The 15,720-nt window shown below is 45.3% G+C and overlaps 1 protein-coding gene across 1 annotated transcript in view; it reads left to right on the forward strand.

The window, feature by feature from the left end:
- The window catches only part of LOC139375688 (inactive heparanase-2-like), a 261,838-nt gene extending 246,800 nt beyond the window's left edge, over positions 1-15,038 (forward strand). Inside the window, exon 12 of the mRNA XM_071117496.1 lies at positions 14,848-15,038. Within this exon, the coding sequence (XP_070973597.1) occupies positions 14,848-15,010 (163 nt within the window). The 3' untranslated portion in view covers positions 15,011-15,038. The remainder of the gene's footprint in view (positions 1-14,847) is intronic.
- The last annotated feature ends 682 nt before the right edge of the window (positions 15,039-15,720 follow it).

Consider the following 15,720-nt stretch of genomic DNA (forward strand, 5'->3'; position numbering starts at 1 on the left):
ACTGTATATATTTATCTTTGTACAATAGGCCCTATACTGTATATATTTATCTTTGTACAATAGGCCCTATACTGTATATATTTATCTTTGTGCAATAGGCCCTATACTGTATATATTTATCTTTGTACAATAGGCCCTATACGGTATATATTTTTATTATAAACTTTTTTTTCAAATTAGAAAACATTATCGAGGTCCAGACCTCGGCGTCTTAATACGTAGTTGCACACACATGCACGCACGCATACACACCGTGACCCACTGACCTGGCAATTCCAACATACAGGAGAGAGCCAGAGAGACCTAGGTTACCATAACACAGCTGTCCCTCTAGCTAACCTCTCTGTGGGAAACAGGGTGGGGGGGGTTGTCCTTTAATAGGGAAGATTGGAAGATAGGATTGGGGATCTCTGTCAGGGAAACGTGCATCTCTACTGAAGCATTTTTGGTTCCACTGTAAATAAAACACATCTTTAAAGGCTCAAGCCTTCATAAACCCTTTATAAGGTCTCCATACTATAGATACTTAGTGCTGGAATGAAGCAAAAACCTGCATAACCCTACAGCCCTCCAGGACCATAGTTGTCTAGATACTACACAGCAAAGTTGCCCATATAATTATTATTATAAACATTTTAGAATTGTCATTGTTGGACATAAAAGACTATAAAAACATAGTCAGCTACAAGGGATTTTCATTTTGGAAAACTGGTCCCAGGTATTCCCACGCATAATAGATTGTATACAAATGTAAGCAAGATTTGAAATGAATGTGTTTTAGTCAAATATTATATCTGTTTGGGTTACTTGCAGTCAATTTGCAGTCTACAAATGATTTGTAATTATGTCTCTGCTCAAGAAACAAATCGTCCCGCTGCTGAATCTAGTTGATGATCCCTGCTCTACAGTATAGTGGATGGTAAGAAGACTTGAGGGTCTTTTTAGCCAGGTTATAAAGATGAATATTTGATTATTTCCAAGAAAAATATTAAAAGGTCTCAAAAGGTAGAATTTTTCTCCAAATGGTGAGATTTTTGACAGGCTATAGTATTTCTACAGAGGGAATATGATGTTTACCGTTGGATGTATTTATAGTAGGAGCAAATGTTCATGAGAGGAAAGCAGTCAGTCATGACGTACACACACACACAGCAAAGAGATATCAAACATCAAACATCCAAACCTCCATGGTTGAGAATTGGCAATAGAATCCGATTAGCACAATAAGTTTATTGAAATTGAAAAGTGAACTGTGTGGGCCGTGATAAGAAACATATGCTGGTACCAAAGGCCTTCCTAGAGGGGATGGTTCTGGTCTGGATCTGGTTCTGGTTTGATCTGGTCTGCACCCCCAGAGCCCTCTGGGAAGATTAGCTGTTCTATCAGTACCAGTAGCCCAGCACAGCCCTACACTCCATCCACCCCGTTCCTCTGTCTTCTACCTCACTGTTACCATTCCATACCAGTAGCCCTGCACAGCCCTACACTCCATCCACTCCGTTCCTCTGTCTTCTACCTCACTGTTACCATTCCATACCAGTAGCCCTGCACAGCCCTACACTACATCCACCCCGTTCCTCTGTCTTCTACCTCACTGTTACCATTCCATACCAGTATCCCTGCACAGCCCTACAATCCATCCACCCCGTTCCTCTGTCTTCTACCTCACTGTTACCATTCCATACCAGTAGCCCTGCACAGCCCTACAATCCATCCACCCCGTTCCTCTGTCTTCTACCTCACTGTTACCATTCCATACCAGTATCCCTGCACAGCCCTACAATCCATCCACCCCGTTCCTCTGTCTTCTACCTCACTGTTACCATTCCATACCAGTAGCCCTGCACAGCCCTACAATCCATCCACCCCGTTCCTCTATCTTCTACCTCACTGTTAACATTCCATACCAGTATCCCTGCACAGCCCTACAATCCATCCACCCCGTTCCTCTATCTTCTACCTCACTGTTAACATTCCATACCAGTATCCCTGCACAGCCCTACAATCCATCCACCCCGTTCCTCTATCTTCTACCTCACTGTTAACATTCCATACCAGTAGCCCTGCACAGCCCTACACTCCATCCACCCCGTTCCTCTGTCTTCTACCTCACTGTTACCATTCCATACCAGTAGCCCTGCACAGCCCTACACTCCATCCACCCCGTTCCTCTGTCTTCTACCTCACTGTTAACATTCCATACCAGTATCCCTGCACAGCCCTACAATCCATCCACCCCGTTCCTCTATCTTCTACCTCACTGTTAACATTCCATACCAGTATCCCTGCACAGCCCTACACTACATCCACCCCGTTCCTCTATCTTCTACCTCACTGTTAACATTCCATACCAGTAGCCCTGCACAGCCCTACACTCCATCCACCCCGTTCCTCTGTCTTCTACCTCACTGTTAACATTCCATACCAGTAGCCCTGCACAGCCCTACACTACATCCACCCCGTTCCTCTGTCTTCTACCTCACTGTTAACATTCCATACCAGTAGCCCTGCACAGCCCTACACTCCATCCACCCCGTTCCTCTATATTCTACCTCACTGTTAACATTCCATACCAGTAGCCCTGCACAGCCCTACACTCCATCCACCCCGTTCCTCTGTCTTCTACCTCACTGTTAACATTCCATACCAGTAGCCCAGCACAGCCCTACACTCCATCCACCCCGTTCCTCTGTCTTCTACCTCACTGTTACCATTCCATACCAGTAGCCCTGCACAGCCCTACACTCCATCCACCCCGTTCCTCTATCTTCTACCTCACTGTTAACATTCCATACCAGTAGCCCTGCACAGCCCTACACTCCATCCACCCCGTTCCTCTATCTTCTACCTCACTGTTAACATTCCATACCAGTAGCCCTGCACAGCCCTACACTCCATCCACCCCGTTCCTCTGTCTTCTACCTCACTGTTAACATTCCATACCAGTAGCCCTGCACAGCCCTACACTCCATCCACCCCGTTCCTCTGTCTTCTACCTCACTGTTAACATTCCATACCAGTAGCCCTGCACAGCCCTACACTCCATCCACCCCGTTCCTCTGTCTTCTACCTCACTGTTAACATTCCATACCAGTAGCCCTGCACAGCCCTACACTCCATCCACCCCGTTCCTCTGTCTTCTACCTCACTGTTAACATTCCATACCAGTAGCCCTGCACAGCCCTACACTCCATCCACCCCGTTCCTCTATCTTCTACCTCACTGTTAACATTCCATACCAGTAGCCCTGCTGCCTTCCCCCTTTTTCTCTTGCTCCTTTCTCTCTCTCCGTTCCTGACATCTCTACACATCCATCCTTCCTTTCTTCTCTCCTCTCCTTGTCTCCCCCTGTTTTCCAGGCAGTAAAACCCCCAGTCCTTTTCACTAACTCTGCTGCAATCGTTTCCCCACATTGCTCTCTCCTTCCCCTCCTCTCTGTCTGTCTGTCTGGCAGTAATCCATCCCTCTCTTGACCTCTCCAGCCTAAACTATTCAGACACAAGGCTGATCCTGCAATAACGGCCTAATGAGTGTGTGTGTGTGTGTGTGTGCACGTTCACATGGGTGTACGGACCTGTGTGTGTGCATGTGTTTCCGTGTGCGCTGTAATAACAGGTTAATGATGAGGATGTGTTAGTGGTGTTACAAGGGATTATAGTGGTTGTTAATATAACTGTAAGCAGCGTAGGGGAACGGCGGCTCTGTTCTAGACTCCAACTGGTGGTCTTACTGCTTTCACTCAGCATAGGTAGAGCACTGGGGAGTTTTATTGTTTGAGCAACTCCAGATGTCTATAAATGTGACTACAATGCAACAGCCAGCGCTGTACATGTATAAACAGGTCTGGCCACAGGAAATGGATGTAGGTCTTAGTTTGTTTAACGGCTTTGCATTCTATAGATTTAACATGTTGGTCATTTAGCAGACACTCTCAGTCTCAATAAATCTGCGAAATCAGCAAATGAGGTGCTCTCTAATTCTTCTTTCCACTTTGGGGCCTATGGTCTCAATCAGGTCAGTATCACAGTATTTCCATCCTCAGTTCTTATCTTGTATTACTTTATTTAGACAGTATGAAACAGGAAAGGTGGCCACAGGGTTGAAACCCCTGACGTATCGGGGTCTGGTGTGTGCTCATTGCCAGGAGTGATACCACTCAACTATACATGTGCATGAACAATTAAATGTTAGGTAAGGTTATACTAACTCCCGGGGCTAATCGAGAAGTGTAATGGAATGTCATACTGTTCCTGGTAGGACTGTATCTACAGGGTTTAATGCATCCTGGTAAATATAGCTGTTTCGCAAAACAACTCACATTTTGTATGGAATATGAAAGAATTGTTGTCAAGTTATATTGCAGTGAATTCACAGGGGAGCCCGAACTGGACTTGAATAAGGGTCTCTGGGATTGTTACTATAGTCCAGGGGTCTTCAACCTTTATTGCCCAGGGACCCCCTCCCAGGCAAACCGGCGACCTCCATCCTCCTTCATGTTAAGTCATGTCTTATTATCATGTGAATGGTAATGGCAAGGAGAAGTAATCAACATTTTAAAATGTATAGATTTGGTAGATAGTTTTTCATTATTTTGTCCTTCCCACATTATAATTGGAAGAAGAAGTGTAAACTCTAATGTAGCCTATTAGCTAGAAAAGGTAACTCCAAACACATTTTTGCTAAGCACCGAGCAGTTAAACAAAGGTTAACCATGTGTATGCAAAAATTTATGTCCATGTCAAGAAAGCTTACCAGCAGCCTGTAGCACATGCCGCACTGATAGCCTATTCGAGGATTATTCTGGCGTGGTTACACTTGGTCTGCGGTTGTGAGGCCGGTTGGACTTACTGACAAATTCTTTATAATGAAGTTGGAGGCGGCTTATGGTAGATAAATGAACATTAAATTCTCTGGCAACAGCTCTGGTGAACATTCCTGCAGTCAGTTGCCAGTTGCACGCCCCCTCCAAACGTAAGACATCTGTGGCATTGTGTTGTGTGACAAAACTGCACATTTTAGAGTGGCCTTTTATTGTCCCAAGCACAAGGTGCACCTGTGTAATGATCATACAGTTGAATCACCTTTTTGATATGCCACAACTGTCAGGTGTATGGATTATCTTGGCAAAAGATAAGTGTTCACTAACAGGGATGTAAACCAATTTGTGCACGACATTTGAGAGAAATAAGCTTTTTGTGCTATGGAACATTTCTGGGATCTTTTATTTCAGCACATTAAAAATGGGAACAACACTTTACATGTTGTGCTTATTTTTTATTCCGTATACATTTCTGCGGACCCTCTGCAACCGTTGAATACCATGCTGTAATCTAACAGTGTTGGAGTGAAAGTTAGGTGAAACTTGTTGACTTGAAGGGTCACACACACACACACACACACACACACACACACACACACACACACACACACACACACACACACACACACACACACACACACACACACACAGAGAGAGAGATACATCTGTAGCCAGGAGCTGCTGAAGGAACAGCAGATGGAAGTGTATTTTAATTGACATTATATAAAAAGGATATTTAGACTTTTCCCCTGTTTTATTTCTTCCTGTCTCCTTCTACTCCCCCTTCCTGTCTCTCTCTTGCTCTCTGTTTTTCTCTCTTCATCTCTGTTTCTCTCTCATTCCACTTCCCTGCTCCCCAGTGCTTTGAACTGGCTAACATAAATCCTGTGAGAGGCGTTAGTGAAGCTCAACATTGGGGTTCTGAAGCCTGCTGTTTTACACACATTAGCACCCCAAGCCGAGACAGAGAGAGTTCACCCTTCAGCTCCTTGTATTTTCAAAAGAAAGCCAAGTTGGAGGTGTGGGTTGATAGTTAGGTGTTGCCTGAACCATATATACAGTACAAGTCAAAAGTTTGGACACACCTACACATTCAATCATTTTTCTTTATGTTTACTATATTCTACATTGTAGAATAATAGTGAAGACATCAAAACTATGAAATAACATGTATGGAAACATGTAATAACCAAAAAAGTGTTAAACAAATCATTCAAGCAGCTTCGTGAGGAATGATTTTCCCACAGTCTTGAAGGAGTTCACACATACAGTTGAAGTCGGAAGTTTACATACACCTTGGTCCTAGGGCTCAGGTCCTCCGAGAGAGAGAAAGAAAGAGAGTCATCATGCCAGGTAGTCCTGAGGCATGGTCCTAGGGCTCAGGTCCTCCGAGAGAGAGAAAGAAAGAGAGTCATCATGCCAGGTAGTCCTGAGGCATGGTCCTAGGGCTCAGGTCCTCCGAGAGAGAGAAAGAGAGAATTAGAGAGAGCATACTTAAATTCACACAGGACACCGGATAAGACAGGAGAAGTACTCCAGATATAACAAACTGACCCTAGCCCCCCGACACATAAACTACTGCAGCATAAATACTGGAGGCTGAGACAGGAGGGGTCAGGAGACACTGTGACCCCATCCGATGATACACAGGGCCAAACAGGAAGGATATAACCCCACCCACTTTGCCAAAGCACAGCCCCCACACCACTAGAGGGATATCTTCAACCGCCAACTTACCATTCTGAGACAAGGCAGAGTATAGCCCACAAAGATCTCTGCCACGGCACAACCCAAGGGGGGGCGCCAACCCAGACAGGAAGATCACATCAGTGACTCAACCCACTCAAGTGACGCACCCCTCCTAGGGACAGCATGAAAGAGCACCAGTAAGCCAGTGACTCGGCCCCTGTAGTAGGGTTAGAGGCAGAGAATCCCAGTGGAAAGAGGGGAACCGGCCAGGCAGAGACAGCAAGAGCGCTTTGCGTAGCCTTCCACAAGCTTCCCACAATAAGTTGGGTGAATTTTGGCCCGTTCCTCCTGAGAGCTGGTGTAACTGAGTCAGGTTTGTAGGCCTCCGTGCTCGCACACGCTTTTTCAGTTCTGCCAACAAATTGTCTATGGGATTCAGGTCAAGGCTTTGTGATGGCCACTCCAATACCTTGACTTTGTTGTCCATATGCCATTGTGCCACAACTTTGGAAGTATGCTTGGAGTCATTGTTCATTTGGAAGACACATTTGCAACCAAGCTTTAACTTCCTGACTGATGTCTGGAGATGTTGCTTCAATATTTCCACATACTTTTCTGTCTTCATGATGCCATCTATTTTGAGAAGTGCAACAGTCCCTCCTGCCGCAAAGCACCCCCACAACATGATGCTGCCACCGCCGTGCTTCACGGTTGGGAAGGTGCTCTTCGGCTTGCAAGCCTCCTCCTTTTTCCTCCAAGCACAACGATGGTCATTATGGCCAAACAGTTATATTATTGTTTCATCAGACCAGAGGACATTTCCCCAAAAAGTATGATCTTTGTCCCCATGTGCAGTTGCAAACCATAGTCTAGCTTTTTTATGGAGGTTTTGGAGCAGTGGCTTCTTCCTTGCTGAGCGGCCTTTCAGGTTATGTCGATATCGGACTCGTTTTACTGTGGATATACATAGATACTTTTGAACCTGTTTCCTCCAGCATCTTCACAATTTCCATTGCTGTTGTTCTGTGATTGATTTGTATGTAAACTTCTGACCTACTGGAATTGTGATACAGTGAATTATAAGTGAAATAATAATATTGTTGGAAACATTACTTGTGTCATGCACAAAGTAGATGTCCTAACCGACTTGCCAAAACTATAGTTTGTTAACAAGAAAATTGTGAGTGGTTGAAAAACGAGTTATACTGACTCCAACCTAAGTGTATGTAAACTTCCGAATTCAACTGTATGCTGAGCACTTGTTTGCTGCTTTTTCTTCACTCTGCGGCCCTACTCATCCCAAACCATCTCAATTAGGTTGAGGTTTAGGGGATTGGGGAGGCCAGGTCATCTGATGCAGCACTCCATCACTCTCCTTCTGGGTCAAATAACCCTTACACAGCCTGGAGGTGTGTTTTGGGTCATTGTCCTTGTTGAAAGACAAATGATAGTCCCGCTAAGCGCAAACCAGATGGAATGGCATATCTCTGCAGAATGATGTTGTAGCCATGCTGGTTAAGTGTGCCTTGAATTCTAAATAAATCACAGACAGTGTCACCAGCAAAACACCTCCACACCATCACACCTCCTCCTCCATGCTTCACGGTGGGAACCACACGTACAGAGATCATCCGTTCACCTGCTCTGCGTCTCACAAAGACATGGCGGTTAGAACCAAAAATCTCACATTTGTACTCTTCAGACTAAAGGAGAGATTTCCACCGCTATAATGTCCATTGCTTGTATTTCTTGGCCCAAGCAAGTCTCTTGTGTCCTTTAGTAGTGGTTTCTTTGCAGCAATTTGATCATGAAGGACTGATTCACACAGTCTCCTCTGAACAGTTGATGTTGAGATGTGTCTGTTACTTGAACTCTGTGAAGGGAACTCTGGGTCTTCCTTTCCTGTGGCGTTCCTCATGAGCGCCAGTTTCATCATAGCGCTTGATAGTTTTTACAACTGCACTTGAAGAAACTTCCAAAGGACTTGACATTTTCAGGATTGACTGACCTTCGTGTCTTAAAGTAATGATGGACTGTCATTTCTCTTTGCTTATTTGAGCTGTTCTTGCCAAAATATGAACTCAAACTATTACCGAACAGGGCTATCTTCTGTATACCACCCCTACCTTGTCACAACACAATTGACTGGTTCAAACGCATTAAGAAGGAAAGAAATTCTACAAATTAACTTTTAAAATCAAATAAAATGTTATTAGTCACATACGCCAATTACAAAGGGTGTAGACCTTACAGTGAAATGCTTACTTACAAGCCCCTCAACAAAAATACAGTTTAAAAAAAATATGGATAAGAATAAGAAATAAAAGTAACAAGTAATTAAAGAGCAGCAGTACAATAACAATAGCGAGACTATATACAGAGGGGTACCATTACAGAGTCATTGTGCACCGGTTAGTTGAGGTAAAACGTATATGCAGGTAGAGTTATTAAAGTGACTATGCATATATGATAAACAGAGAGTAGCAGCGGTGTAAAAGAGGGGGGGGGGGAGTAATGCAAATAGTCTGGGTAGCCATTTGGTTAGATGTTCAGAAGTCTTATGGCTTGGGGGTAGAAGCTGTTTAGAAGCGTTTTGGACCTAGACTCCGGTACCGCTTGCCGTGCGATATCAGAGAGAACAGTCTATGACTAAGGTGGCTGGAGTCTTTGAAAATTTTTAGGGCCTTCCTCTGCCACCGCCTGGTATAGAGGTCCTGAATGGCAGGAAACTTGGCCCCAGTGATGTACTGGGCCGTTCGCACCACCCTCTGTACTGCCTTGAGGTCGGAGGCCGAGCAGTTGCCATACCAGGCAGTGATGCTCTCGATGGTGCAGCTGTAGAACCTTTTGAGGATCTGAGGACCCATGCCAAGTCTTTTCAGTCTCCTGATAGGGAGTAGGTTTTGTTGTGCCCTCATCATGACTGTCTTGGTGTGCTTGAACCATGTTAGTTGTTTGGTGATGTGGACACCAAGGAACTTGAAGCTCTCAACCTGCTCCACTGCAGCCCCGTTGATGAGAATGGGGGCGTGCTCGGTCCTCTTTTTCATGTAGTCCACAATCATCTCCTTTGTCTTGATCACGTTGAGGGAGAGGTTGTTATCCTGAGGTTGATGTCCTGACACCACACTGCCAGGTCTCATCTCCTCCCTATAGGCTGTCTCGTCATTGTCGGTGATCAGGCCTACCACTGTTGTGTCATCGGCAAACTTAATGATGGTTTTGGAGTCGTGCCTGGCCGTGCAGTCATGAGTGAACAGGGAATACAGGAGGGGACTGACCTCGCTCCCCTGAGGGGCCCGTGTTGAGGATCAGCGTGGCGGATGTGTTGTTATCTACCCTTACCACCTGGGGGCGGCCCGTCAGGAAGTCCAGGATCCAGTTGCAGAGGGAGGAGTTTAGTCCCAGGGTCCTTAGCTTATTGATGAGCTTTGATGGCACCATGGTGTTGAACCCTGAGCTGTAGTCAATGAATATCATTCTCACATAGGTATTCCTTTTGTCCATTTGGGAAAAGGGCAGTGTGGAGTGCAATAGAGATTGCATCATCTGTGGATCTGTTGGGTGGTTGCAGTTTGGAGTGGGTCTAGGGCTTCTGGGAAAATGGTGTTGATGTGAGCCATGACCAGCCTTTCATATCACTTCATGGCTACAAACGTGAGTGCTTCGAGTTGGTAGTCATTTAGTGTTTTTGGGCACAGGCACTATGGTGGTCTGCTTAAAACATGTTGTTATTACAGACGCGGACAGGGAGAGGATGAAAATGTCAGTGAAGACACTTGCCAGTCGGTTAGCGCATGCTCGCAGTACACGTCCTGGTAATCTGTCTGGCCCTGCATTCTTGTGAATGTTAACCTGTTTAAAGTTCTTACTCACATCGACTGCGGAGAGCGTGATCACACTATCGTCCAGAATAGCTGGTGCTCTCTTGCATGTTTCAGTGTTATTTGCCTCGAAGCGAGCACATAAGTCATTTAGCTCGTCTGGAGGCTAGTGTCACTCGGCAGCTCTTGGCTGCACTTCCCTTTGTAGTCTGTAATGGTTTGCAAGCCTTGCCACATCTGACGACGTCAGAGCCGGTGTAGTGCGATTTGATCTTAGTCCTGTATTGATGCTTTGCCTGTTTGATGGTCCCTTGGAGGGCATAGTGGGATTTCTTCTAAGCTTCCGGGTTAGAGTCCCGCTCCTTGAAAGTGGAAGCTTTAGACTTTAGCTCAGTGCGGATGTTGGATAAAATCCATTGCTTCTTGATGGGGTATGTATATATGGTCACTGTGGGGATGACGTCATCAATGCACTTACACTGTATTGATGAAGCCAATGACTGATGTGGTGTACTCCTCAATGCCATCGGAGAAATCCGTAACATATTCCCGTCTGTGCTAGCAAAACAGTCCTGGAGCTTAGCATCTTAGCCCCTTGTCTTACCATGGAGAATAAGAACACCTCCTCCCAGCTGCCCACTGCACTGAAGATATGAAAAACTGTCACCACCGATAAATCCACTATAATTGCGAATTTCAATAAGCATTTTTCTACGAATGGCCATGCTTTCCACCTGGCTACCCCTACCCCTGTCAACAGCACTGCACCCCCCACAGCAACTTGCCCAAGCCTTCCCCATTCCTCCTTCTCCCAAATCCAGTCAGCTGATGTTCTGAAAGAGCTGCAAAATCTGGACCCCTACAAATCAGCCGGGCTAGACAATCTGGAACCTTTCTTTCTAAAATTATCTGCTGAAATTGTTGCCACCCATATTACTAGCCTGTTCAACCTCTCTTTTGTGTTGTCTGAGATTCCCAAAGATTGGAGATCAGCTGCGGTCACCCCACTCTTCATAGGGGGAGACACTCTTCACCGAAACTGCTACAGACCTATATCTATCCTACCCTGCCTTTCTAAGGTCTTCGAAAGCCAAGTCAACAAACAGATTACTGACCATTTCGAATCCCACCATACCTTCTCCGCTATGCAATCTGGTTTCAGAGCTGGTCATGGATGCACCTCAGCCACGCTCAACGTCCTAAACGATATCTTAACCGCCATCGATAAGAAACAATACTGTGCAGCCGTATTCATTGACCTGGCCAAGGCTTTCGACTTTGTCAATCACCACATCCTCATCGGCAGACTTGATATCCTTGGTTTCTCAAATGATTGCCTCGCCTGGTTCACCAACTACTTCTCTAATAGATTTCAGTGTGTCAAATCGGAGGGCCTGTTGTCCGGGCCTCTGGCAGTCTCTATGGGGGTGCCACAGGGTTCAATTCTTGGACCGACTCTCTTCTCTGTATACATCAATGATGTCGCTCTTGCTGCTGGTGAGTCTCTGATCCACCTCTACGCAGACGACACCATTCTGTATATTTCTGGCCCGTCTTTGGACAGTGTTAACAACCCTCCAGGCGAGGTTCAATGCCATACAACTCTCTTTCCGTGGCCTCCAATTGCTCTTGAATACAAGTAAAACTAAATGCATGCTTTTCAACCGATCGCTGCCTCCACCTGCCCGCCCGTCCAGCATCACGGTTCTGACTTAGAATATGTGGACAACTACAAATACCTAGATGTCTGGTTAGACTGTAAACTCTCCTTCCAGACTCAAATCAAACATCTCCAATCCAAAGTTAAATCTAGAATTGGCTTCCTATTTCGCAACAAAGCATCCTTCACTCATGCTGCCAAACATACCCTTGTAAAACTGACCATCCTACCGATCCTTGACTTCGGCGATTTACAAAATAGCCTCCAATACCCTACTCAATAAATTGGATGCAGTCTATCACAGTGCCATCCTTTTTGTCACCAAAGCCCCATATACTACCCACCACTGCGACCTGTACGCTCTTGTTGGCTGGCCCTCGCTTCATACTCATCGCCAAACCCACTGGCTCCAGGTCATCTACAAGACCCTGCTAGGTAAAGTCCCCCCTTATCTCAGCTCGCTGGTCACCATAGCAGCACATGCCTGTAGCAAGCGCTCCAGCAGGTGTATCTCTCTGGTCACCCCCAAAACCAATTCTTCCTTTTGCCACCTCTCCTTCAAGTTCTCTGCTGCCAATGACTGTAACGAACTACAAAAATCTCTGAAACTGGAAACACTTATCTCCCTCACTAGCTTTAAGCACCAGCTGTCAGAGCAGCTCACAGATTACTGCACCTGTACATAGCCCATCTATAATTTAGCCCAAACAACTACCTCTTTCGCTACTGTATTTATTTATTTTGCTCATTTGCACCCCATTATTTATATCTCTACTTTGCACATTCTTCCACTGCAAATCAACCATTCCAGTGTTTTACTTGCTATATTGTATTTACTTCGCCACCATGGCCTTTTTTTGCCTTTATCTCCCTTCTCACCTCACTTGCGCATATTGTATATAGACTTATTTTTCTACTGTATTATTGACTGTACGTTAGTTTTACTCCATGTGTAACTCTGTGTTGTTGTATGTGTTGAACTGCTTTGCTTTATCTTGGCCAGGTCGCAATTGTAAATGAGAACTTGTTCTTAACTTGCCTACCTGGTTAAATAAAGGTGAAATATATATATTTTTTTTAAATGACCAGACGCCGATGTTCTATCCCGCCAGTACATCGTATAACCAGCCAGCTGTATGTTGATAGTGTCTTCGTTCAGCCACGACTCCGTGGAGCATAAGATATTACAGTTTATAATGTAATTTTCTGCGTAGGTCATCGATTTTATTCTCCAAAGATTGCACGTTTGCTGGAGTGAAGTGGGGGTTTATTCAATGGCCTACAAATTCTCAGAAGGCAGCCCACCCTTTGGCCCCTTTTTCTCCGCCTCCTCTTCACACCAATCATGGGGATCTTGGCCTGTTCCCGAGATAGTAGTATATAATTTGCGTCGGGCTCGTCAGACTCGTTAAAGGAAAACAAGGATTCTGGCAGTCCGTGGTGAGTAATCGCAGTCCTGATGACCAGAAGTTATTTTCGGTCATAAGAGACGTCAACATTATGTACAAAATAAGTTAAAAAACAAGTTACAAACAACGCAAGTAAACAAACAAACAAACAGAATCGGTTGGAGACACGTAAAACATCAGCCTTCTTCTCCGGCACACCTGTTAATTGACATGCATTCCAGGCGACTACCTCATGAAGCTGGTTGAGAGAATGTCAAGAGTGTGCAAAGCTGTCATCAAGTCAAAGGGTGGCTACTTTGAATAAATAATTTGATTCCATATGTGTATCTCATAGTTTTTTGGCTACAACATGATTCTATAATTATATCATAGTTTTGATGTTTCACTACTATTCTACTATGTTGAAAATAGTACAAATCAAGAAAAACCCATTGTCAGGCCTGTGCGTACTCATGGTGAAGTCAGGTGCAGGAGAGCAGAGAATTGTGAACAGGAGCACACTTTATTACGACAGGAGAAAGATTACAGACGAATGTGTCAAAAACCTCCAGCCAACAAGGCAACATGTATAGCGGGCACAAATGTCGCACAACATAAATGTATAGCAATACAAATAACAAACACATAGCCTAGTGCGTACAACACGTAACACACAAACAATTTCACACAAAGACATGAGGGGGAACAGAGGAATAAATACATGTAGTGTGATTGGGGAATGTAAACCAGGTGTGAATGGAACAAGACAAAACAAATGGATAATCGAAGAATGGAGCGGCGATGGCTAGAAAGCCGGTGACGTCGACCGCCGAGCGCCGCCAGAACAAGGAGAGGGGCCGACTTCGGCGGAAGTCGTGACACCCTTGAACGAATAGGTGTGTCCAAGTATTTGACTGGTCCTGTATATACGTCTCTGAGTCTTGCTTTTTTCCCCTGAGAAATTGTTACAAAATTGCCCTTTAATCTTTATAACCGTGTTAAACATTTGTGTTATTTCGTAGGGCTATTTATTTTATCCAGTGTAATCCCCACTTCCAAAGGGTTGAAACTACTCAGTGCACTCTGAGGCAGACTTTAATGAGTTTGTGATCAGTTCCTTGTCAGTTAGTTGTATTAGACTAGGAATCCACCCATGATAGTGCAGATCAATTCATGATTTGCCTGGAATTGAGAGAAAATAAACCACAACCTAGCCACTCTTCCATCTAGTTGAGGGATCACATCTGTCACAAAACCACCTGTCAGGACGGTGCCATTATGTAACTTTACCTCCCCCTAGTGTTCAGATGACTGTACATGTAGCCTCAGAAGGACTGCTGCTCCACCACTCCAGCTTTTCTCCCACACTTCCCTCTCTCGCCCTCTCTCAACTATCCTTCTCCTCTCTTCTATCTTTCATTCCACTCTCTTCATCTCTCCAACTCCACTCTCTCCTGTCTCCCCCAGGTCAGTCCAGTTGAACGGAGAAAAGTTGTTGATGGTGGACAACGAGACGTTCCCGGAATTGAAGCCTCAGACGCTGCGGGCAGGGAGGACGATAGCCATGCCCCCTATGACCATCGGCTTCTATGTCATCAAGAACATCAACGCTTATGCCTGCCGCAGATAATCCTCAGCATACTCCTCCTCACCCTTTACCCCTTACCCTTCACCTCCACACTCCTTACCCCTCACCCTCACCCTTCACCCCCACACTCCTTACCACTCACCACTCACCCCTCACCCACACACTCCTTACCACTCACCCCTCACCCTTCAGCCCTCACTCCAACTCCTTACCAATCACCCCTCACCCTCACCCTTCACCCCCAACTCCTTACCACTCACCCCTCACCCCCACACTCCTTACCCTCACCCTTCACCATTTACCTCCACACTCCTCACCTTTTCCCCCCTACACTCCTCACCTCACACCCTAGCCATCACCCCTTACCCCCTCCTTCTCACCCCTCATTCTTTTGGTTCTTTATCACTAGTCCCTAGTCCCTGGTCTGACTCAGAAAGGCTTGCTCTTTGTCCCAGACAAGGGTTGCACTGAATACCTTTCAATAGCTCTTTACACCGTCTCCCCATGTGCTACAAGACGGACAGGGATGATTCTACTATTGGGATTTTGTATCGTTTTGTAAAAAGGTTATTGAGTTTTGTTATGACAGAACTGCTATTTCAGAAGGTTGTATCATCCTCCATTTCCAACTAGAATTGTTTTCCATGTCTTTGATCATCAGATCCACTAACAGACACTCCGATTTCTATCTGCCAACAACTCTTATTGTTTCCCCTGCAAACTCCTCTCAACTCTTTGTTGTTGATACTCTG

This window comes from Oncorhynchus clarkii, chromosome 20 (assembly GCF_045791955.1).
Source record: "Oncorhynchus clarkii lewisi isolate Uvic-CL-2024 chromosome 20, UVic_Ocla_1.0, whole genome shotgun sequence".
In the NCBI taxonomy this organism is placed as follows: Eukaryota; Metazoa; Chordata; class Actinopteri; order Salmoniformes; family Salmonidae; genus Oncorhynchus; species Oncorhynchus clarkii.